General features: G+C 36.5%; 2 protein-coding genes across 2 annotated transcripts; both read left to right on the top strand.

Moving 5' to 3' along the window:
• Positions 1 to 11,563: 11,563 nt before the first annotated feature.
• LOC146379127 (uncharacterized) lies at positions 11,564 to 16,738 on the top strand. Its single transcript, XM_084942447.1, has 7 exons — positions 11,564 to 11,735; positions 11,963 to 12,301; positions 12,750 to 12,859; positions 12,954 to 13,110; positions 14,540 to 14,989; positions 15,569 to 15,671; positions 15,950 to 16,738. Exons 1-7 carry the CDS (start codon positions 11,654 to 11,656, stop codon positions 16,077 to 16,079), a joined length of 1,371 nt encoding a protein of 456 aa, XP_084798573.1. The 5' UTR covers positions 11,564 to 11,653; the 3' UTR covers positions 16,080 to 16,738.
• Positions 16,739 to 17,449: 711 nt separating this feature from the next.
• On the top strand, positions 17,450 to 23,646 carry LOC146379126 (uncharacterized). The gene is made up of 6 exons (XM_084942446.1): positions 17,450 to 17,537; positions 18,274 to 18,378; positions 18,469 to 18,511; positions 18,731 to 18,855; positions 19,394 to 19,452; positions 20,749 to 23,646. The coding sequence occupies exons 1-6, from the start codon at positions 17,534 to 17,536 to the stop codon at positions 21,232 to 21,234; spliced, it is 822 nt and encodes a 273-aa protein (XP_084798572.1). The 5' UTR covers positions 17,450 to 17,533; the 3' UTR covers positions 21,235 to 23,646.
• The last annotated feature ends 1,238 nt before the right edge of the window (positions 23,647 to 24,884 follow it).

Here is a 24,884-nt window from a genome sequence, read left to right as displayed (position 1 = left end):
GGTTCACCAGTTTTTAAAAAGCTTTAGCTGTTAGACAGACAGTCTCATATTTTATACTTTGTTATATAGAGTAGTTCATGGTCAGCTCAATCACTGCAAGGTGTCCAAGTCCTGTAGCTCCAAAACAAGCCCAAATCATCATCTTTCTATCATCGTGCTTACAGCTGATATGAGGTGTTTGTGGTGATATGCTGCATTTAGCTTTCTCCATACATGGCTCTGTGTATTATGGCCAAACTTCTCCACTTTGGTCTCATCTGTCCAAAGGACGTTGTTCCAGAAGTCTTTGTTCAGATGTAACTTTGCAAACCTAGGCCATGCTCCTATGTTCTTTAAAAAAAAAAAGACGAATCTTTCTTTCTTTCTCTGTTCCAAACGAGCCAAACTCGTTTAGTCTCTTTCTTATTGTACTGTCATTAACTTTAACCGTAAACACTCTAACTGAGGCCTGTAGAGTGTGAGATGAAGTAGCTCTTGGGCTTTTGCAGTTTTGTTGACCATTGCGTGATCTATTTTTGGGATGATCTGAGGGGACAGCCACTACAAGAAAGATTGTGGCACTGTGCGAATACATGTCTGAATTTTCCAGACCAGCAAACTGAGGTGATTACACTTGCTGATGATCCATTAATTAATTGCATTTGATTAGCAGAAATTGGCTGCTATTTACCCTTTTACTCAGAAAGCAGTTTAACTATGTTTTTTGTACACACTGCATAGAGTCCTGTGGATACTTTCTTTTCCACATGACTGTAATATAAACATGGTAGAATGTCTATAAGGGTTTTGAAGACTTTTGAAGCCATTTTCTCTAGAAGTAGAATGTTTTCCTCCTCATAGCATGACATTTTTCACACTGGATGGGGACCTTTGGTGGAATCAATGTGATCAAAAGTAATCACAAAAAGCAACACTGTTTTTTGTGTTCACAGTCCTTGCACCACAATGTTTGTGTGTGCTCATCTGTACATTTGAAGGTACATAGAAATGTCTTGAAAGAAAAATACCATCATGGAACTGCTTTCTCAGAAATGGAAACATTTTTCAAAGGTATTATTACAGAAGAGTTTGTAAAGAATATTTTGTTGCTGCTGTTTTGCTCTGGGTGAAAAAAAGAGTTGCTCTCTGCTTCTCAGTTATTACAGTTCTTTGTATATCACACACATGTGCTCGTGCATGTTTTGGCACTACCAAGTAAGGCACATTAACAGACAAAGTATGCTAAATGGAGCAGGAGCTGAAATTGTTGTTAAAGAATTGCTAATATGATCTCATTTCAATTAAGGAAAAATGCATTTTTAAGCTATTTAAGATTTAATTCCTTTGTTACCATTCCAGTGAAATAATGGGCATAAATGTACCTTTCTCTACTAATCTTGATTCACGATGTGCATTCTCAAATCCTTCGACAGTTTGTTAACATTGTAAACATTCTCAAATATCGTAATGAATAATTACAAACAAAAGATCTGACCTTATAACAGTCAGGCAAGAATTTTGTGTTCGTTGCCATGCATATATCCAAATGAATTAAGATTTTGGATGATTTAGTGTTATTAGTTTCTATGACTTTAACTTATGAGGAAACCACATAAGTCACTGTCAATCAGAAATGTATTATATGTTGCTTTACAGAAATCATAATACCTGCAGACATATGGCACAAACGGGTTATAACTATTATATGTAATTATAATAACAAATTTATGTGCCTATGAATATTTTATTTTAGTGCAGCTGGTCGAGAGCATGGGGCAACACAAACCCAGCTTGAGAGAGTCAAAAGCTAGTGTACTCCTAGTCATAAATCCCAAGTCTCAAGATATTAGAGAATAGAGACGGTAGTACATTAGGTGACTGAATATAATTAGTTGCATTGACCAACTGTTCGCCCAGGGGTTGAACGTGCAACATCTGGGTAACATCTGAGGTTGTGGCTGGAGTCTGAATGTAAGTAGTTAATGAGAATTTCCTTTTAATGTGAATTTCTGTTTATGTAGATGCAACAGATTTGCAATTTTCACCAATTTATCTCATTTAGCTATATAACTACAGATTACATGGATTTGACAACTTGATGCTATTAAATTGCAAATTGATAGTAGACTACATCTTATTGGCACTTTATTTCTATCTTGACAGACCAAAGTCAGTGTGAAGACGGCAACCAATTGCAAGCAATCACACACTTGTTCCCCGTCTTCAAAGCAACCATTTCAAGGTAAAAAGAGCTCACACTGAATAATTTTAGTCGTGCCATGATTGCCAACCACTTTTTTTCCAAGTGTAACTCTGGTACGCGAGTAAAAACAGTTAGTAAAACAGTAACTTACAAACTTGGCAGTTAGTACCTTTAAGTCGTTGCTAACTTCCAATTTAAAAAAAATATATATATATATATATATATATATATATATATATATATATATATATATATATATACTTGACTGAAAAAGATCGTTTAGATAAAACTCTATAAGGGAGGTGAAAACCACTAATGTGTTATGACAGTAATATTTTTTTCCCTGTTTTTTTTTTTTTTTTTTAAACAGCTGCCTGCTGCTGTTGGAGATAAGATTCTTGATAGCTGTGAAATTAAACCATACATCAAATTTGGCAAGAAAACTGAAACAATCAGAGCTAAAGCCAACTATAAAGGTAGAGTTGCAGAAGGTCTTTGAAACAGCTTTGTGTCCATTTTATTGTGCAGTACGGTAGCTATTTCACAACTTGGAAGAAAAGCTGCCTGGTTTAAAACCAATTGCATTCTGCTGCAGCTCCAAGTAAGCATCAGGACTTATCCAGGTTTAATAAAAATAATTTATGTGACTAATAAATTTGATTAGGCAAATATAACCTTAATCAACAGAAAATATTATAGAAAGAGACAGAAGCAGACTGCTGAAGGAAAAGACAGTAAAGTACAAGTTGGAGTAAGAGGCCAAATATGGGATTGCGCTAACAGTTGCTGCCTGAGGCTCTCATATGTTGAGTTACTTTCTCTTCAGTGCACTAAATTAGATTCCCAGGAGACCTGCATTCAGACAAGAAGCCCTGAGACATTAGAGGAAGGGTTCTGTATTACAGCGAAAAATGAACAATGTCAAGTAGGATACTTTAAGGCACTTTGGCATCACAATGAGAACATGGCTCATTATGTGCCAGAGTGTTGTCGAACTATAAGAATCATAATAATATCTAAACAAAACTACAACTCAACAAAATCTCTTTGTGCTGTCAAAGCGATGAGTTTAAATGCGAGAGGCATTAAAGAGAGAAGCATATCTCACCCATATAAAGGGAATTAAGATAAACAAGAGAATTTAATGCATTTCACATGGAAGAAATCCCACTTGATGCTCTTTGTTTTAGTAGCTTGATAAGCTAAGAAAATTGTTTCACATTTACCACAAATAAACTCCTCTACACCACTAGAGGAAAGTGGCTAGATGCCATTTCTTTTGTTGTGCAGGGATAGCAATGGGAAAAAAATATATCACGCTTTGGAAATTCTAGCTTTCTGTCACTTCCACTTTTATTCATCCTCTACGCTTTGTTTGATAGAGATATTTTATTCATATCCAGGGGATAATTGGGGATTATCAACTCTCAGCTGGCATTTTGATGGCTTTTAAAGAACACTGATTTGCTTTGAGAGAACCAACAGTGCGTGACTAAGTTTAGCTTTATTATGAGCTTTCCAGTATATGGAAAAGAGGGAGCGACTGTGAAAACATTAAAGTGTTTCACAAGAAAAGGAAGTGAACTCAAACTAAAACAAAGTTGTCCACCCAATTAAATCAATCTCTTTTTGTTATGTAAAATATTTATGCGGTCTTGAGTTTAAAGAAGCTGCAAGTGTTGCTGGATTTTGTAAAAGTCCTGAGTGGGCTCACATAATCACATTAGATTGGAGATACCGTTTGCGGTTTTTGGTTGTATAATGAGATTTGCTATTCTGCTTCTTTGTCATTCTTGATGGCACTGAATAAAAATGTATATTGTAATTCTTCTGCTCCTACTTGGTTTGCTCTGTATGTAGAACATCTCTCCATAAGACATAATCTTCTTCTGTTGATCTGAAGTTTCTCTGATGTTTTTTTTTTTCACCATTATGTTTTCAGGGTGTCGTCTGTACATTGCAAATGCAAGGCTCTCCTATTCTTCTCTGCATTACATCTCAGAATGTAAATTTTTTTTCAAATTAAAAAAAAGATTTTCCCTTGATCTTATGTACAAACTGATTAGAATTTAGTGGGAAATGGTCAAGTTGCCACAACGGGTCATCTGACATAACCCTCCCCATGATAGCCATACACTCACTGGCCACTGAAATAGAGCTGCACAATTATTATCGTAATTAGTTTGAACAAGCCCCAAAAGTTGATTCTGTTCATCTGGACGTAGCGTTTTCAGTGGGAGAACCATTTCATCACTCATCCAAGTGACTCCCTCAGTCTCAGCTGACTACAGGTCAGTTCCTTGATCATTAATATGCAAATTCTCATGACCATAGTTTGATCAATAGTGAGATCGCAATCATTTCTCATGATTGTTCTTTGTCTTTTGTGACACTTTCATGTGAACATAACACTGCTTACTTTGTGCAACATTTTTGCTAATATATACATATAACAGCATTTTGGTATCACTCATGCTAGTCAGTCAGTATTGGTTAATCATGTTCCGTGAATTGTGGGAGGTCAAAATCATGATCAGGACTAAAATGTGATTAATTCTGCAGCCATATATTTAAGCATCTAGACATGGTCAAGACAGCCTGCTGAAGTTCAAACTAAGCACCATAAGGTGGAAGAAAGTTTTATTAAACTCTTTACAGAGAAACTTTCTGGTGAACTCAAGGAGAAGATTTCCTGCCACAGGTCAGAGGAGAATAGTCAGACTGCTTGAGCTGATAGGAAGGCAACAGTATCTCAAATAATGAGTCTTTACAACCAAGGTATGCAGAAGAGCATTGCTGACTGCACAACATGTTCAACCTTGAAGCTGGTAAGACAGCAGAAGACTACACCAGGTAGCCCTCCTGTTAGCTAAGAACAGGAAGCACACCAAATTCAGACAACAGAAAATTAAAAAAAATATAACATGGTGATGAGTAATGGTGTGGGGATACTGGCTTGGCACACTTCAGGCATGAGCAATTTTCCAGCACTTTGTTGAATCTATCAGAAGAACTAAGGCAGTTCTAAAGGCAGAACTGAGCCCAGGACTAGTGTACTAGCTGGTGAGTGTGTAATTGCTTATTTTGGGGGCACAAAAGCATAAATAACACCCTCACAACCAACCCACTGATCATTTCTGAAAACAGTTTTTCCTTTCTCCCACACTGATTTCAGTGTCTTCCTCACTTGACTGCTTCAAATGATTAAAAGCATCAAAAGGTCCTATCTTTCAGGTATACTGCACACATAACTAGTCTGGTTCATTTGTGATTGACCAGAATAGGTGATCACAAATGAAGAAATTGGTACCGCTAACGAACTTACTGAATAACTAACCTAATAATTTATTCATATCTTTCAAGATTGGATATTAGAAGAAATGCAGCCACTAGTGAGGGAATTTTACAATTCATAATATGTCAGTGGTTGTGATTAGTTCAGCTGTTAAAATGACAGTTGCTGGTGGTGCTTCTCATTTTTATGAGGTGTGTGAGTGAATGAGTAATGAATAAATTGTTGCATTTCTATTTTTTTAAATATCCCACATTACAATCCCATATACTGTTCAGCATTGTAAGACATTCATTCTGCAGCCCATTGTCAGCGGTCTTGACAAGTTACAAAACAACGTTTTATCAAGCACAATGCCTTACTCAATTTGTCCCTTCCTCTTCATTCAAACTCCCACTCATGACGGTCTCCAAAATGTCATACTTTCACAAAGTTTAATGTTGTTCAGAGTTTGATGTTTGCAGTGCTTGTTATTTGTGTCTCTTCATTTATCCTTCAAAAGAAACAGTGAACTTTTTTTCCCCAAAATATTGGGCAGAGAGTTGAAAATATTAGACACACATAAAAGAAACACCTGAGCAACAGTCAAAGAGGTGAAAGCAATCATTGTAAAAGCGTCATTTTCTGAATGGGTCAGTGCCCTCCCTACAAATAAGGGGAGTAATAAAAGAATCCCAGATTTTGTGTCTTAATCCAGCTGTCTGATTTCAGTCTGCCCTTCACCACATGCCAGCTTTTGGCACTGATTGACGTGGTGTATACAAACAACAATGTGGAACTTTTTGTCACTCCAGCAAACTGGTTCAGGATAAAAGCTGCCCTACTGTGGCACTGGTAATCATGGTTCCTAGAATGAAGTTTGGGATCCCTAACATTGCTCATCTCATGTTATAAAAACTGAACAGGGATTGCTATCATATGGTTATATAGTACAACACAGCAATACTCATATAGAAATTGGCAGTCTGCTTTTAAGCCCGTTATTGCTTGCATACATACAGTGCTGTGAAAATGTTTGTGTCTCCTTGTGCATTTCTGATAGTATATTTGTCAGACTTGCATGTTTCAGATCATGAAATTTTAATATCAGACAAAGATGACCTAAGTAAATACTAAATGCAGTTTTTAAATGATGATTTCATTTGTCAAGGGGGAAAAAAGGTATCTAAAACCTAAGTAATCCTGTGTGAAAAGGTAATTGCCACCCAATTATTAACTGTGTATAATCACAGGAAAGCTGAGTTCAATATCACTAGTCTGTCTGTGAAGGTTCTCAGTCATCCAGGTCATCGTAGTCTAAGGAGCTTGGAAAGAAAACTTTCTGGACTTCTTTAAGTTTCCTTGAAGACGTTTCACCTCTCATGTGAGAAGCTTCTTCAATTCTAAGAGCAATTGGTGAAGAGTCCCAGATTTAAGCCCTACGGGAATGTCCCCAAGAGAGTCATGGACTCCTCCACCTAATCACACAAGCCAAGATGTGAAAATGGGTGTGGTTCACAATCAGCCATGAACCCATTGTGAAACCTAGCCTCACCCTATCATGTGATTTACTGAGGTCAAATGGCCCAGGGTGTGAGTGGGCGTTAAGGCGCCTGGGAAGGGATCTCAAAACTGGATAAAAATCTGGGACTCTCCACCAATTGCTTATAGAACTAAAGAAGCTTCTTGGATAAGAGATGGAACGTCTTCAAAGAAACTTAAAGTCCAGGCACTTTTCTATCCAAGCTCCTTAGAATATCACTATTCACACCCAGGCCTGAGTAGTGCCAGACCTGGTGAATCAAGAAATCGCTTAAATAGAACCTTTCTGAAAAAGTGAAGTAGACTAAAAGATCTCAAAAAGCAACACATCATGTCAAGAAACTAAAGACACATTAACATGTCAAAGCCATTGACATCTATCAGTCTGGAAAGAGTTACAAAACCATTTAAGGCTTTAGGACTCCTGCAAACCACAGTGAGAAGCATTATCCCAAAATAGGGAAAACAGTGGTGAACCTTCAACTCATCTAGGAGTTCAGAAAAGAAAACAGAGCAACATCTAAAGAATTGTATGCCTCACTTGCCTCAGTTAAGGTCAGAGTTCATGATTCAACAATAAGAAAGAGGCTGGACAAAAATGGCACCAATTGGAGAGTTCCAAGGCAAAAACCACTGCTTACCAAAAAGAACACAAAGGCTCGTCTCACATTTGCAAAACAACTTGAAGAGCCAAAAGTCAACATTTTTGGAAGGTTTGTGTCCCATTACATCTGGTATAAAACTAACACAGCGTTTCCTAAAACACATCATCCCAATAGCCTAATATGGTATTGGTAGAGTGATGGTCTGGGGCTGCTTTGCTGCTTCAGGACGTGACTATTTGTAGGATTTCCGGCTCTCTAACTCCACCAGCAAGTCCAATAGCAAAAAAAAAAAAAAAAAAAAAAGTTAAAAAAATGAAAGTTTTGGAGTGCGTAGTTAAAGTTTGGACTTCAATCTGATTGAGATTCTTTGGCATGCCCTCATGTTGGAAAACCCACTAATGTGGCTCAATCAAAACAATTCTGCAAAGAAGAGTGGGCCTAAATTCTTCCACAGTGATGTAAAAGATTCATTGGCAGTTATCATAAATGCTTGATTGCAGTTCTTGTGGCCAAGGGTGGCACAGCCAGTTATTAAATTTAGGGGAAAATTCCTTTTTCACATACAGCCAAGGTTTTTTTTGCCTAATAAATGAAATCATCATTTCAAAACTGCATTTTGCATTTACTCAAGTTATAATTGTCTAATATTAAAGATTCTTTGATGATTAAAGTGTGACTAACATGCAAAAAACTAACAAATCAGGAAGGGTTTGGGTTTGTTTTTTTACAGCACTCTATCACAGTTGAAGATAAAGCGCAATAATCAATACTGAGAAAGTTTCACAAAAGGTCAAAAACATGTTAATTAGTTTGTACCAGAAGAACACAATATGAAAGCAGCAAAACTTACACTTAGATTTAGATACAGTACAAATAAAATGTCTCTCAGGGCTCTGACTGGCTTGTAGTCAATCTCCACTACATGTTCGAATTTTAATAATGCATTGCCTTTAAAAACCACACTTGTTCTCGGAGATAACACTGTGCTCAAAGCAAAAACCAAGCGTTGAATGTGTCCAAGTGAGCAATGCAGCATGTGTGAATGTGTAACAGCATAGGTGTCACATATCCCCTTTAGGTCAGCGCATAAACATTCACCCCATATACACGGACACATGCGCGTACACGCACACGCACACAAGGTTTACAATTAGTGTTCTGGTGCAATAGGCTGCAAAAAGTGCAATTCCCCTGTATCTAGGAAGCCCAGAGATTTTCTGAGCAGACATGACCTCTGACTGGGACTATGACTAATAGTGTGTGCAAGAGGGGCAGGGTGCAACAGCAGGTTAGAGCACTTTCATTCCTTCTCAGCACATCAAAGAAGGCAGAAACAGCATACTAAAACAAGTGACAGAGGTTTTCTTCATTCATTCTTTTAATTGTAAATTAAGAGGAGTGAGAGAATGATTCATTTTCACCTAATTCTTATTTTCTGACAGGAACAGTGGTTAGTGATTTAAAAATTACGCTGATTCTAATTAGTGGAATACTTATCATTCTTTTGTCACATTTTTCTTGGACTACTTAATGACGTAATCACAGTGATCATGTGATTGGCAGAAATTTTTTAGATTTCTGTGAGTCACAGTGGAAGTGATGCTGCTATTATCAAATAACTAAATTAATAATATAATAAATAGATTTTAAAAAAACAACAACTTGGATCATACTGGCATCAGTTAAATTATAAGAGAGACACACTGTGAAACATATGAGCCAGTCACAGTATAGCATATGCACAGGTATGGTTCACAGCAGTTTCTTCTAATTTAGCGAGTTTTAGTTCAAAATAAATATTCAAAATTAATTAAAAGACTTACAGCACTATGTGAAGAAGTAAATATGTGGGAAAGCAGTAGGTATTGTGGGGTACTAAAACAGCATTAGGGGGGCCTAATATCAATAACAAGTGCTTTCTCTCTGCTTGCACAGATTTGACATTGAAAAAAGCTGCAGTCTTTAAAACGTTGCAACTTATTCATCAAATAAGATTACCAACAGTTTTCTTAATCTTAAATCCCTGAAGAGTAATTTTCCGAAAATATTTTTCTGAATTATCGGCTTTCACTTGGCCTGCAGCCCTCATTAGTTACACACATGTATCCTTGCAGCTTTTGGTTAGAAGATTTAAACAAGTTTATTCTTATGATCTGTGCTAATTGGATATAGCTATTTGAAGCTATCATTCACAAAGCCGCATGCAAATGATTCAATTTTCTTTGAAGAATTAATTTATGCATTACGATTTGAGTACTGTAACACAACGTCTTACAGGAACAATGTTTCTCGTCTCTAATGAATGGGATAAACAAATTATTTACTGGAGTAATAAAATCATATTTGCTGAAAATTGCCCATTATTTCTGTAATACTTTTTGTTTTTTTTTATCTCTTGATCCCAGAGCAAGTGTGACGAGCTTTATAATTACTTCTGCTTGGAGATGTTAACCACTAACCAAACAGATAATATAAGGCAATCAATTTAGCCAACTGCTATAATATGTCGATGCACATTTTGTCTTCTGAGGCCTACATCTAACAGCCCGCACTGAAAAGGAAAAAAATTAAATTAGGAAAGATATTTTTATTTGCTCGTGTCTGTTGAGATGTGTGACGGGCATGCATAGATAGATTCTTTTGATTGTAGCGATGTATTTTTATTCATTTGACAATCTAGTTTTATTTGTGTTTTTCACAATGGTCATACTAATTATACATTGTGACTGTGTTTTATTTTCAGGCGACTTGTTGTGTGACAAACGAGTTTTCTGTGTGACTATTATTTTTTCACACTATTCATGTATATACTATATATATAATGTTCTTCCTCTACCACCCCCCCTTTTTTTGCACATGTCGAGGAGCGTGTCTCACTGTGTGTTATACTTGTATAACTATGCATGTGACAAATAAAGAACCTTGAACCTTGAACCTAACATAGAGAAATATTTGCAAATTTCTTCTTTACTTCAAGTCATTAAGGTTTGTAGACGTTTGTTTATTCACACTCTCTTAAGATCCCACTGAAGCATTTCAATGTGGTTGCTGTCTGGACTTTGACTGGGCCACTGCAATACACTGAATCACTGTCCTGTTGCTTGACATCGTGTGTTGGACAGTCGGACTCAAATTTGACTATAGAATACCTGAGTTTACAGAGGAGTTTACGGTTGACTCAATCACTGCAAGGTGAACTGTGGCTGCAAAACAAGCCCAAATCATCTCCCCTCCACCACAGTGGTTGACAGCTGGTGTGAGGTGTTTGAACTAATATGTTGTGTTATGTTTTCGCTACAGGACTCTGTGCGTTATGGCCAGACATCTCCAATTTGTCCTTGTGTGTCAAAAGGACATTGTTCCAAAAGTCTTGTGGTTTGTTTAGATGCTACCTTGTGCTGCCATGTTTGTTTTTGAGAGAAGAGGTTTTCTCCTAACAGCCCTCATACTTTTTGAGCTTTTTTCTAATTGTCTGCAATGTTGCTCTTATGTTTTTTTTGTTTGTAGCATTGCATGCTACTTACCCTCCTAAATCCTGTGGAAGACTGAACCGCTGTACCTCATTTTGATTTTGTTTTTGTTATATTAAATAATGTCACAACATATTATGTCACATGTCGTTGTTCATCTGTGGTGTATTAAGGATATACTTAAGAGGAGGTCTGGGTGGACTGATGTATCAACCAAACACTACACATTAAGGTGGTTTTAATTTAAATCATTTTTAATTTTGTTCTTGTTTGGGTTTTTGTGTCCCCTTGGTATCATTCTTGTTAAAATGATATGAGTCTGACTCTTGTTAGTTAGTCCTGACAAAAGGAGAAGTGACTGAAGCACATGCTACTGCAAATGTATGCTTTGCACCAGGTTCTTTTTACCACAAAGCTTCAATAATACACGAATGAGTCACTGTCTCTATGCGACTTCCTGTAAAGATAGGCCATCCTGTCTCGCAGTTTCTGCCCCATTCTTTAACCTCAGTTGACATTCTACTCTTTCTGCCTTTCCTGAGTGCCTCAATCAGGCTCGATGGATACAGTCTGATTTGTCGTAATGAGTTTGGGGACCTCAAAAATGGCTGGAAATGCATTGGGAATAGTTTTCTGTCTTCTACTTCTTGCTTCTACTATTCAAGGTAATTCTGGATATCCACATGTTTTTGGGGGGTTATGATATACTGGCAAAGATTAATATTTATCATTAGTTTTGAAATACATTTTGGCTTCTGGTGTGACAAGCTGTGTTACTATAATCCTAAGCCTGCACCCCAGCAGACTGTAGTCTATGTTATCAACTTCAAAGTGTAAGTGATTTTGTCTCCTGACTTTTGTCACTTCTAACACTATCTGATGTGTCTGACAGGGATCCAGGGTGTTGAGTTGTTCCATTATGAAAATATGGAAGCTGTAGTGGGCCAGAATGTTTCCTTACCCTGCACTTTAAAAAGTGCTACTGATAACAAGATTGTCAGTATTGAATGGCGTAAGGAAAACACAAAGCTGGGTTTGTACAGCCAATTTTATGGAATCAATCTATTCTGGCAAAATATTACCATCCAGATTGAGAACAACAGTGCTGATGTCCTGGGTTCCCATCTAAAACTTTCTGATGTGAAGAAATCGGATGAAGGCATCTATGTTTGTGACATGGCCACCTTTCCTGATGGATCCAAAAACGTTAAAACACAGCTAATAATCAAAGGTAAGAGAACCTAGTACGCACAAAGCCATATCTAAGTACCTAAACCAGACTTTGCAGACCACCCAGGATTTAATATTTAAATAGAAATACACAACATCTTTCTATCTAATGCTGTATTGCATATATTTCACATTACTTGAGGTTGCATCAGAGCACTCAGTCTCTGCCAATCTCAGCAGCTATTTACCGCTCAGCAAATCCAAGTAAGAACGAAAAGAACACATCTAGGAGCTCTGCTAAAAGACACAGTTTTCTTTTTCATATTACTTGTCTCATAACACACGACACAATACACTCTTTTGTTCAGCTGAAGGGATGTTGTGATCACAACACTGGCAGAAGACATATTGCAAAATGTGCTTTTCACATCAGTCAGTCGGTTGCTTCTTTTTTTTTACGTTTTTTGTGTGATCAACAAATCTAATTAATCTCATGTTTTCCTCAATAGATGACATTAAAATAACGTGTGATGTGAATGGCACTGTTGAAGTCCAAAATGGAGAAAATGTGACAATTCGCTGCACATCATTTCCAAACGCAAAGTACAGATGGACCAAGGTAAAGGAAACTTGGAATTTGAAACTGAATTTAACTCTGACTTCTTTTCAAAATAAAAGTTTTTTATGTGCTACATAATCATGCTTTGCCCCAGAATGATGAACTGTTGTCAGAGACTGAATCTCTGGAGCTCTGGTGGGTGACTGATGCTAATGCAGGGATTTATACACTGAGTGTCAACGCAGGAAGCAAATGTGTGCGCAAAGAGTTTGTGGTCACAGTGCTAACGACAACCACAAGTTTGAAGACAGGTGAGCGTCTTCAGTTCATTGCTGCTGTTTGCCTCTTTGTGTCATATTCAATTTCATCATTTCCCGAGGGCTGGATTAGCAATCTAGTAGAGGGCCCAAGAGACTGAATGACTTAATAAACTGCACTGGACCAGAAAGCTGATACTTGAACTTTTGTTATTATACTGTAGCTCACTCAATTTTAATTTTTAATTAGCTGAAGGGAAGGCGAGAGATTCAAAGGATTGTGATGCTGCCAGCCATGTTATGAGAATGTGGAAGGAACTAGGAATAAATTGGGAACTACTAAAACTAAAAAGAAAAAGAAACTCAATTATTTGCTTTAAATCGGTTGTCCATTGGGATTTGAAGGAATACTGAAATACACCCAGCTAAAACATAATTCAAAAGTTTAAATTTCAATACAACCAAGCAGCATGTGGTCTGCCTGCCACCACTGGTTAAATAGTTTGATGGAGTGCTGTGAGCCGGCTGTGCTCAGTTAGGAAAATAATCCCCAGTTGTCTACTTTTTCATCCTTTGTAGACGCTTCTCATGAGAATTTGAATACGTGACAAAAAAATACAAACAGAAGCCACACAGACGTCACAACTTACTTCCCGTTCTTTCATTCTATGTTTCAAACCACAAGCACAAACACACAAACACAACGCACTGCACACTACAACAGTAGCTCAACACCAGCTATGAATCGTGATATGGGGTAAGAGCACAGTCTGTTGGTCAGATTGGAGTAGTACAGCAAATGTAGAACTGAAAACGTCGAAATAGGTCACAATTTCCCGTAGCTCTGAACTAAATTTAATAGAAATGTACATTATCAAACTATGGCATCTCAGTTGTGTCTCATTGGACATCAAACCTCTCTGGGTATATACATCAGGGTAGGCACGGTAGCATTAAAATTGACACTGTCCTAATTAAAAAGAAACACCTGTACATTGTACTATTGATATTGCAAATTCATGCCCACACCGTTACCTCATAAATCTGTGCCCAAGGCTCCAAACTCTAGATACTTGAAATATTTTAGTTGTATTGATTATGCATATTCTCCCGAATGCCAACATGAGCCGTGTTTTAATGATGTATTACTCTTCATTGGGTAATTTAAGGTTTTCGTCAACTATAATTATAATCCCTACTCTTTATGCAGGTTCAATGAATAGCTTTACATTTGGGAAATACATTAAACACACAGCTCTATATCTCATATTAAATATGAGGCTCTGACCTTAAAGTTTGAGTGTTGGCGAGCAAGCAATTAAGTTTATTTCCCAATAGATTGAAGTATGTTGTAAACAGCAATGCAAGCTAGCATGATTCTAATGTGATGGATAGACTACAGATTTCTACAATATGAAGACACAACCAATCTGCACAGTACATTCTGATAACAGGATTATTTCTTCTTTCACTGTCTTGACAGTGTCACCACAGGGTTTGACTGAATCAGCAGGCATCAGCCTTACAACATCACCAACCCCCGAGCTTTCAACCCACACAGATCGGACCACCTTCATTGCTACAAATGCTCCAAACACCACAAATGTTACAATCACAGCTGATGAGCACATAACCTCTTTTACAAATTCTACACACATCTCTGTCACAGCATCCCCTACCACACACTCTCACACCCAAGATTTGCTCAATGCGACTGTCCAGAGGACAACAGAATCAGGCTATCCTAGCACAATGTTGACCTCAACGCAAGAATCGGCCAGTGATGAGACGAGGAATGAGACTGAGGTACATACAGAGCAACCAGAGGGCATTTCCTCAGCAACGCCAGAAGAATACAGCACCACAGGAAACATTTTTAAAAGTCCTGAAAGACCTTCATCTGGAGATAAATATGGAGAAAATGAAAATAAGGGTAAGGTTTTAAAACTGCAGTATTTTACTTTATTTACATCTATATATATACGATGTGAGAATTTTTTTTTATACATTACCAGTCTGCCTCTAGCTCGTTAGTGATGCTATTAGACCATTTGGTGCATTTTCTTTGGGGACTACCAACAAAGTGAGTACTTCTGTTTGTGAATATCAAGGCAAGGTCACAGTGTTGGGAAAAAATTGCTTGTAAACAGGCAAACAGCAGATATAAATGCTCAAAAGGCAAAACCTGAAAAGCCAGAGATTCTTTGCTTTCACCATCTGCATCTTCATCATATATTGCTCAGCCTCCGGCTAGAGGCCTTTCCCAGGTAGAAAACTCATTAAGAGGAGCATCTACTTCTAGGGATGCTGCATGACAAACTGAGGGGGAGGATTGTAAGACACACTTCTGTGCCTCGAGGCAGAAAGTTTCGGCGTTGTAGCTTTACATTTATTATCAGTATTTGTTGAAGTTTTGCTCAGTTTCACCAGAGCAAGACAATCAATATGTTAGAAACTGCAGCTGTTGCTGTACAAATAATCACATTTTCCCTTCTCACAATCTGCTTCTTAGATACGGCACCGATTCATCTGTTGTTGGTGGTAATCATTGTTCCGGTGCTGGTATTGATCGCCGTGGCTGGCTTTCTTTTTAGAAGACAAGTTATAAAAACCAGGTAAAACCCTTATTATCTATGCATTCAACCGTCCTCCACACCTGCACAGGGTCGTGCACTGGGTGACCCTCAATGACCTCAAAAATATTGATATCTGTCAAATTTTCCAGTAGACACACATGACCTACAATACATACCTCCACATTCAATTCAATTCAATTCAATTTTATTTATATAGCGCCAAATCACAACAAAAGTTGCCTCAATGCTTTCTGGATTCAACTAACTGTCTAACAATGCCACAAGTCAATATTTGCACTCTGATTCTGTCTTTGTAGGTTGGATTCGCCGCCTTCGTTCAAACCCCCTCCACCTCCAGTGAAGTATACAGCAATAAGACACAGCGAGACTCTGACAAAGTCTTTTCCCATTTCAAGGTGCAACTCTTTAACAGAGACTCAAATATGAATGACTCAAATTTTTGTCCTCTCTTGGTCATGTTGAGAGTTACAGAATGAAGTTATTTTTACTCATTACAAACCAGTCACAGGAAATTTTCCAAATGTGGCTCTGTGTATATACTTTGTGAGGTTTTTTGGGGGGGTTGTTTGTTTGTTGTTGTATAAAATGCACCCAAATATATCAATAGCTGAAAATGAATGTATATTAAAGTTCATTAAACTGACTTTTAAACCGTGTTTGTGTTATTTACTTTTCTCTTGTGACATTGTTTCAAATATTGTACTGCTTATTCCATATACTACCAATTCATACACAGTGACAGAACTTTATATGGTGTACTTTCTATAGTTTCTTCATATCTTTCAAAGGAATGCTGCTTCTGCTGTAATACTTCATTCATTAGTCTGACGAGGCATTTCCTGCCCAGAAACCCAAGGATTTTCTCTAATTTAGCTCAGTATGTTTAGTTGATGCGACAATGTTACAAATGTCTTAATATCAAAGACCCCTGTTGTCCACAGGTACCGCAGAGCGACAATCATGATCACAAAGCAGGGCTAAAACCACAAACCACATGGGCTTAATGGCTAAAAGAAACATAGCAACCACTTGATGAAAGAAAATATGAATCAGTACGGGTTTCATAAACATTAACAAGTCAAGTTCTCTGATGTTTTTTTAAATATATTTTTTAATCCTTTGAGTTAATGAATTGCTAAGTTTTAATGAGCAATTTAAATGGATACTGCTTATATTTATTTAGCCATCGACATTTGTGTTTATCTGCCCTGCAGACACTCACGTATGTAGATGTTCTGGGAAACTTTTCACAACTGCATTTTTTTTTTCTTATTTTCCAACCACAACAGCTAAACCACAAAGCGCTACGTCTATGCAAGATTTAAATTCTTGATATATACATAGCATACGTAACAATGGCCCTTGCATACAGCTGACAGAACAGTATAAGTAAATGTGAGCTTATTGTTCAAGACCACATTGTGGTTTTCACCATTTTTTGACTCTTTATTTCTTTTTTATTTTTATTTTATTTTTTAACTCTAACGTTGAGAGCAGACCAGTCTGTGTGAAATTCTCTGCTTTCTTATTGTAGATAGTTTTTTACTGTATTTGTTTATAACTGTGACAAACAATATTAAAGTTGCTATCGTTTCTAAACAGTTGTCATGTTTATATTATAATACAGCGATCTATATGAAATTATTCTGTATCCCACTGTAGTGTTGAGACTGCGTGCCTCAGAATGAGGTTACCTCGCTTCCTGTTTGTAACTGAAGAACATTCAGTTTTCAAAGTACCGTGATACCAGCGAGGTAACAGAGGGAGGGTAAAAATAGACTACAGTGTTGCGCATCTCACTGATTAAACAACGTGATGCCCTGTAACCTGAGAGCAGTCGTATCAGACAGAGAACACGTTTTCTTCAAGACGGCTGGAATATGGGTAGGATCTGAAGACCTTTTAGAAATTTTAAAGTTATACATATGTGTTATATCTATAATATATATATATGTATATATAATATGTATATTTCACAACATTATTCATATCTCACATACTTCGTATATCGCTAAGTATAATTCTGTATAATTTGCTATTTTCAAAAATACTAGAAAAATATTTTTCTAGTTATGTTATGATTATGGCAGGACAAAAGATAAAAGTCAAAACTTCAGGCTGACTGAGTTAGTAATCATGTCTGTGTATATATGTATGTAATCGTATGGTTCTTTGTCTACAGGAGTTAAGCATGTTGTGCTTGTGGGTACATGGCAAAAGCATTTTATGTAAATTTGTCAATAATTTCTAGTTGTGAACAAAGCTGAGAGGGAAAGATTACTTTTGAAAAGCAAACCTACGACGCTTCGCTTGTAGAAACACTCGAAGCTGTATACGTTAATAACTTTAAAGTAGCCATATCAGGCTTTAAAGTATGCAAGGTCGTAGTTTTCTTAAAAATTATCCTCTTCACCAACAGTGATTGGATTTGTCCAACAATGTTAAAGCATCTAACTGTTTTTAGAAAACATGCTAGAATAATTTCTTTTTCTCTTTGATACTGTGATGCATAGAAAGGGGGTTGTAATATAAAGCAAATAAATAGGTTTAAAATATGAACACTGAGTTCTAAAATGTGTCATTTTTCAATATTAGTGGTCATTTTGTTCTTGTCTCTTAGTTGATATTCTAAACGTAGCCGTGGCGCTGCTATCTGTGGCCCTGTCGATCTCTTTATGCCTCAATGTGATCTTTTGCATCAAGCGAAGAACTATTTTGTGCAGAGGTAAGGTAATATGTAGTCTAAATGTATTCACAGTTATTTCTAACACACTCTTTACTTTCTGTAAATTTGCAACATATTTTATTCACACAGAAAAAAATGGGTCCTGCTGCCCCCACACTTCTGAAGAAGAAACGTATGTTTTTTAATATATATATATATATATATATATATATTTGTTTATTTATCTATTTTGTTGGCAATGTATTATTTAGTCCAATAGACAACACTTGACTGTAAGTAACAGTAATAGATACTGGAGTATTTTCATTTTATTTTTTTGATAAAATTACAATATGCAAATAGCATCACATTGTTTAAACAAACTGTCCAAATGTTCTTTCATATTTTGAAGCCTGTCACACAATGAAGGGCATTATTTTCATGACCTTAATCATCAAGAGCAGAGGGAAAATCCCCACAATCATCATGAGCAACAGGAAAATCCAATCTATGGCAACATCAGCACAGAGAGAAGAAGTGAGTGTGTCTGCTTTCTGACTCGTTTCGAAAAAAACAAGACAAAATCAGTGCGTTACCATTAAGAAACACTTGTATACCTTAATGTATAACTGTGTATGGTTTGTTGATATATACAAAAACATTTTTGGCAAAAACAAACATGGAAAACATGTTTTAATATGGACTAAAACTTAATGGATTCACATGTGCAAATTTGCCTTAATTGTACATCCCCCCAATTGTTGACTTATAATTTAGTTGTCTTGTTATTAGTATTCCGTCCGAATGTTTAACCCTGTAAGACCCAAGCCATCAAAAAATAGCCAGAAAATTCAGATTTTTTTGGAACTGAGATGTTTATTAGCCCTTATAACAAAATCAACAATTTTTTTTCGCTATATCATGTTGTGTATGATATATTTCTATTATAGATTTAATGATACACTTAACTTTTTGTTAACAATGTTAATTTTAGACGAAAAAAACGTTTTGTGCAGAACATTATAAGGGCATTATAGTGTTAATAAGAGAAAACATTATTTGTGTTTTACTTCAGGTTCTGCAGAGGGTTGCTATGAGATGATGACCATGCAACGCACAAGAGAAAGTAAGAAGGTAAGTGCTGTTCATAAGTTTATTCAAATCTATCTGCAAGTGTATTTTAGTGGATTAACATATTTCTATTACATGATCCAGTAAAGACTTTGAAATGTCCGAAGAAGACTCTCATAAATTAATAAAAAGCTCATTTAACTCCATCTTTATTTACAGAATTTCTATTAACTGCATAACTCACAGGTTCTTTGAAGTTCCTTTGAGTTGTTACATACAGTATTCTGCACACTAATGTATAGGAATGACACTTGTAACTTGTGTATATAGTTCTTCTGTCATTCTTACACTTCTTTCATTGATTACTTTACTTGCTGATGATGTGACTTGTGAAAAATATGTTAGTCATGTAAAATTAGCGCGTCGACTGATAGCGTTTAAAAAATGTGAAAGGATGACACATTATGCTTCTGTGTCGCCGCTACTCAATTAAAGAAAAAATATCAAAATAATTACTGTTTGACACAGTTAGTCACTTACTTTTAAAACGCTCATTTGTTGAGCGCTTGTGATTGTTGAATTTGAACAAAGACTATTCATCATCTTGGCTAAACCTGTTACTGCCTGATGCTTTTAAGAGTGTACTGCTCTGAAGTGAAGAGGCGCGCTAAAATTATTACAAAAGACAAGAACAACATTGCGAAATGGAATGCAGCGCAATAAACATTTTACCTTATTTCCATAACTGAAGATACAATTGTAACCAAAAATAACTGATTAGTTGCCGTGCCCTCCTTCTACTTTCTATTTTTTGTGATGGTAGGAATTCATTTTACTTGTTTTTCACTTTGTCCTAATGCACACGGTTTGCAGTTATGATTTTGACCAAAATCGACACTAAGTTCAGTTACATTGTTTCTTTTACAACCATTTTATAACCATTAAGGAGACTAAGATAGATATTATGACATAAAATGGACTTCAACTGTCAGTATTTCACACAGTATAATAATGTTCTGCACTGACTATCTGACTATACTCAAGAAGTCAGCTCAATCTAAAACTAAATACTTACATTTTGTGCAAAAATACAACAGTCAAATCAGTTGAACTGATGCTTACAGAAGTGCTTTCAAAACGGAAGGCAACTGACACCAGAAACTCTTTGTGGTCAATAAAGCTGTGAACCAATGAACACAATTAAGCCTGAAGCCTTCTAAAAATAAACTCGACAAACTCAAATACATGAGAACATACACAGGAGCCACTAAATAGGATGCAGAAACCGGTGCAGAGTGAAGCAAAACCTGAAATCAATTTTACAATCAATCTATTTTTGTCTGTGTTGTCTGAAACCAGCCTTTCCAGAATGACCTGAATTATGCCTCACTGGACCTGAAGACTGCAAAGAAACGAAAGAAGAAGCATCGCCATCAGCATAGCCAGTCACAGGGCCGAAATCATTTCCCCGAACAGCTGTCAGTCCACCATACACCTCCTCTGAATACATTCTTGGAGGTGGATGCAGACATGGATGCTCATCTTCCGTCCAGAGACACCAGCACCATGGTTTCACACAGCAGCATCTACCTCAACAGTCAACAAATAGCTCAACAGACGGAGGAAATGGAAAGAGAAAAGAATCTGACGCTGGAGAGGAATGTTGGTTGGAATAGCACGCGAAGGCGCGAGGATGGAGGAAATCAAGAGAGTGAAGAAATGAAAGATGAACAAGAGTGTAACAATGGGAATTTATGTGAACAGCTTTCAGAAGTAGAAACCTTTCAGAGCTGCACAGATCCTTTCATTGGTAGCTTTAGCCAGGATGGTCACCAGCACGGTTAAACAAACATATCAAGTTTTACTGTTTCAAACTGTTTTGAACTGAAATCTATATCACCTGAAAAATACTTTTTGGTTTTTATTTTATTTTATGTGCAAAAAACAAACTACTGTCTATTACTACAGCTGTAAAATGAAACTACATCATCTAAAATATTCAAACTGCTTGCAGGGTTGAGCAATTTCCTCTCCGAGGCAGACAAGATGAGGTCTCCTCATTGAGCAACAGAGGAAGAAAAGTGTACCTTTCATGCAGAGGGTGTAATAAATGTAAATAAAGCTAAAAGGAAACTCTTTGCGTGACATTTAGATGCCAAGGCCCGTGTGGAAATTTTTCAGTTTATTGCAAAAGATGAGGAAAACACCAAATCATCACAGGCCATGGAAGAACTCTCACTGTTTTGATGTCTCATAGAAAGGTGTGAAGAAATTATTTCTTACATTTGTTTTCCACGATGTGGGCGTGGGCTATGTGCTGAGAGGGAATGTTTCACTGAAAAACTCGACATGCCTCAGCATATGTGAAACCGCCTCTCGGTAATGCTAAGGGTGAAGATAACATTAACGTGACGATAACGTTTAAAAAACAGAGAAGTAAAAACAAAAAAGGGGGGGAAGCTTTAAGTGGGACATAAGTGATGACACTTTGTTTTCCCTGTGGGCACCTTGCTTTGTTGTAAATGTCAGCCATGTAGGATTTTACACGTCATGGTTATGACAATGGTTGTTACTTTAATAATCTATTGCACATATGAGCTAATTTGCCATCTGCTTAAATGATTATTTCCCTCACTGTAATCCCTTGGCAGGATAATTTACTGCCCTGCTATCTGCCGAGGGAATTGAGCTATGGAGTGAACTCAGCAGTCAGAAGCCTGCAGCCCACTCTTTGTTGACAGTTTTTCAATAGCTGACCATGGCCTACTTCCCCTCTATGGATTAAATTTTGCCCTTGGGCATTTTGGATGCAACTCTTGCAGACATATGGGAATGTCACAAAAGAAACTTTTCACGGATAACAGGCACCGTTAGTAACTGTCATGTATGAGGACATAAAGGCAGTTATACAGGATGTTTTCAAAATTATAAAGTCACGCTTCTATAAAGAATCAGTTGTAATTAGGAGCAGTTTATCATTTAAATATGGGTATTATTCTTATACTGTAGCCTATTAAGTTGATTTGCACTGGGCATTTCCTAAGTTACTCTATAGATAAGTATGAATTGACAACTTAGCTTTTAGATCTATCTTAATCGTGTAATTGAAAAAAGAGATAAAGCCTTTAATGTGTTCTGTAATCTAATATGACACGATGAGAAGCAAAAGGCAACACACTTATCTTTACATAGACAAAGGAAATTATACTGTTTTATACTATGCTCTTAGAGTAAACATACACACCAAGTACCAAAGTTTATGACTGGGTTACAGTAAAGTATTAAAGGGACATTGACAATGCAGGAAATCATTCAACTACGTAACGTCTTCATAATAGTGATTTGAGTAATTAAATGATTATGCAGTCCACAAGAATGGCTCAGCCAAGCTGACGCCCATTTTGGGGACCCTGCAAAGAATCGTGCTTCACTGCTGACTTAACTTTGATCAAGTGGTAAGAAAATTTCCTTGAGGTACATTTTCAAAGGTATTTATCTGCCTTTCAGCAAGGCTCAGCAAAAATCTGCAAATTGCGTGATGTGGCTGTGAGAAGACAGAAAATACAAAAGAAGATTAATTTTTTAGTTAAAAAAATAAAATGAAAAAAAATGTAAAGTAAAAAAAAAATTTCTAGTAATTAAGATATGACATTGGCTTTCAAACTCACAGTACAAATTTGTGGTTGCATAATCACAACCCCTTAATGCCTAGTGTATCGTATTTGATACATACAGTTTTTTTGTGACTTTTTAAACTGAAATGCCAGATGTAGCAAGTACAATACAAATTAAACACCATATATGGATATTAAAATGTAAATAATTTATAAACAAATTTGTCAGATGGCTCAATAAACTCTGTTTTCAAGAAATTTGAATTTTCTGCCGATTGTTTCACAGCTCAGGCTTTAAAGGGTTCATTTCAGCCATGAAAAAGCAATGCAACAATTCTCTTTCAGCTTGTAGTCGGGCATCTGGTTTCTTTGTAAGATTGCTATCATTGTACAGTTTGCTTATGATGCCACATGTGACCTGCAGTAATTGGAACAGGTGTTATTTTTAAGTTGCTTATTTGTTTCATGTATGTGTATGTGTGCGAAAAGAGCGAGAGGAGGGGGGATGAGATGAAACAAAGATTACATGACAGATATGAAATATAAAGTGGGTTACACTGCAGCTTGTGAATTGTGCGTTAAATTTCTATAGTGCGTTTCGAACAACTGTTACTGTAAGTGTGACATTCAATAGAATAGTTCAGTAGAGACAAACAGCTCACGATCCAAAGCACACCACTGAAGGTGACTGCGGGAAAGGTTATGCTGGACATCTTAATACAGAAAAGGCAGCATTTGGTGATGTCCATGGGTTCTGGACGTCAGGTAAATGTTGACATCCATCCAAGTATTAAAAACTAGTCATAATTTTTTAAATTATGTTAGCTTGTTCAATTACAAAATACTTTTGAGCCTCTGAAAATGGGGGATTATGTATAAAAAATACATGCAATTTTAAAACAATTAACACAATACTTTTGTTAAAGCACTTACATTAAAGCTAAAAGTTAGCACCTCAATGTAATCACATCTTGATTGTTTGATTTAAAACCCACTGTGGTGATGGACAGAGGCAACATTACCAAAAAAAGTACTTTGTTCAAAAACCTATGGACTTAACTGTAAGTGGGTTTTCTAATCTGTTCCACCTCCATGTAAAACTGCTATTAGTCACCTAAATTTATTTGGCAATGGTTACAACAGACAAAGGTTGCGATCATGGATAATCAATATTATTATGAACGTGTTATTTTTTTTTTATCTTTAATAATAATTTTGCTACTCAGACAGTTACAGGGGGAGGCCAAGTATACTGTTTTCAAAGAACATAACCTTATTTTGTATTATAAACAACAGAAGATATACTCAGATTGTAGTATTTCAACCTCATAATACACAAATTATGCTAAAATTCTAACATTTGTAACTACTGCCATATGTAATTGATAACAATCTAGGATATTATTTTCAGTACATAAAGTACTTACCAGCAGATACAGTTGCACAAAGGAGTAGCAACCAGAGACCTTAAAAGAAAGAAACAAATTGAAGGGTCAGTATTTTTATGTAATAAGTGCCGCTGGAGATTTTTTTTTTTTTTTTTTTTGGATTTGTTCTTTTTAAAGGATGTTAAGTTATACTATATTTTTAAGTATTTTTTAAGTAGTGATTACTCGCAAGTACTAATTTAAGTAATGAGTGCCAACCACTAGTTCTTTAGAGAGAAAAACTAAATTGTAGCAAAGTGGTTTGTGGCAGTGAAGGGTCATATTATCGACTTGCGGCCTACCTGTAGAGACTGGCTAGCTTCTCGGCTGTTTTTCTCAAACTATGACAGGAAGCTCGCTACGGTACAACAACTCATTTCTGTTATTATGTTTAAATAGCGTAGTTTGGTTACGACCTTGGTTACCTGCACAAACCTGAATAAACCATAAACTT

Source organism: Perissodus microlepis, chromosome 10 (assembly GCF_051167445.1).
Source record: "Perissodus microlepis isolate ML-2025 ecotype Zambia chromosome 10, ASM5116744v1, whole genome shotgun sequence".
NCBI classification, from domain to species: Eukaryota; Metazoa; Chordata; class Actinopteri; order Cichliformes; family Cichlidae; genus Perissodus; species Perissodus microlepis.
The sequence above is the reverse complement of the archived record's forward strand: the minus strand, read 5'-3'. Positions and strand labels throughout refer to the sequence as shown.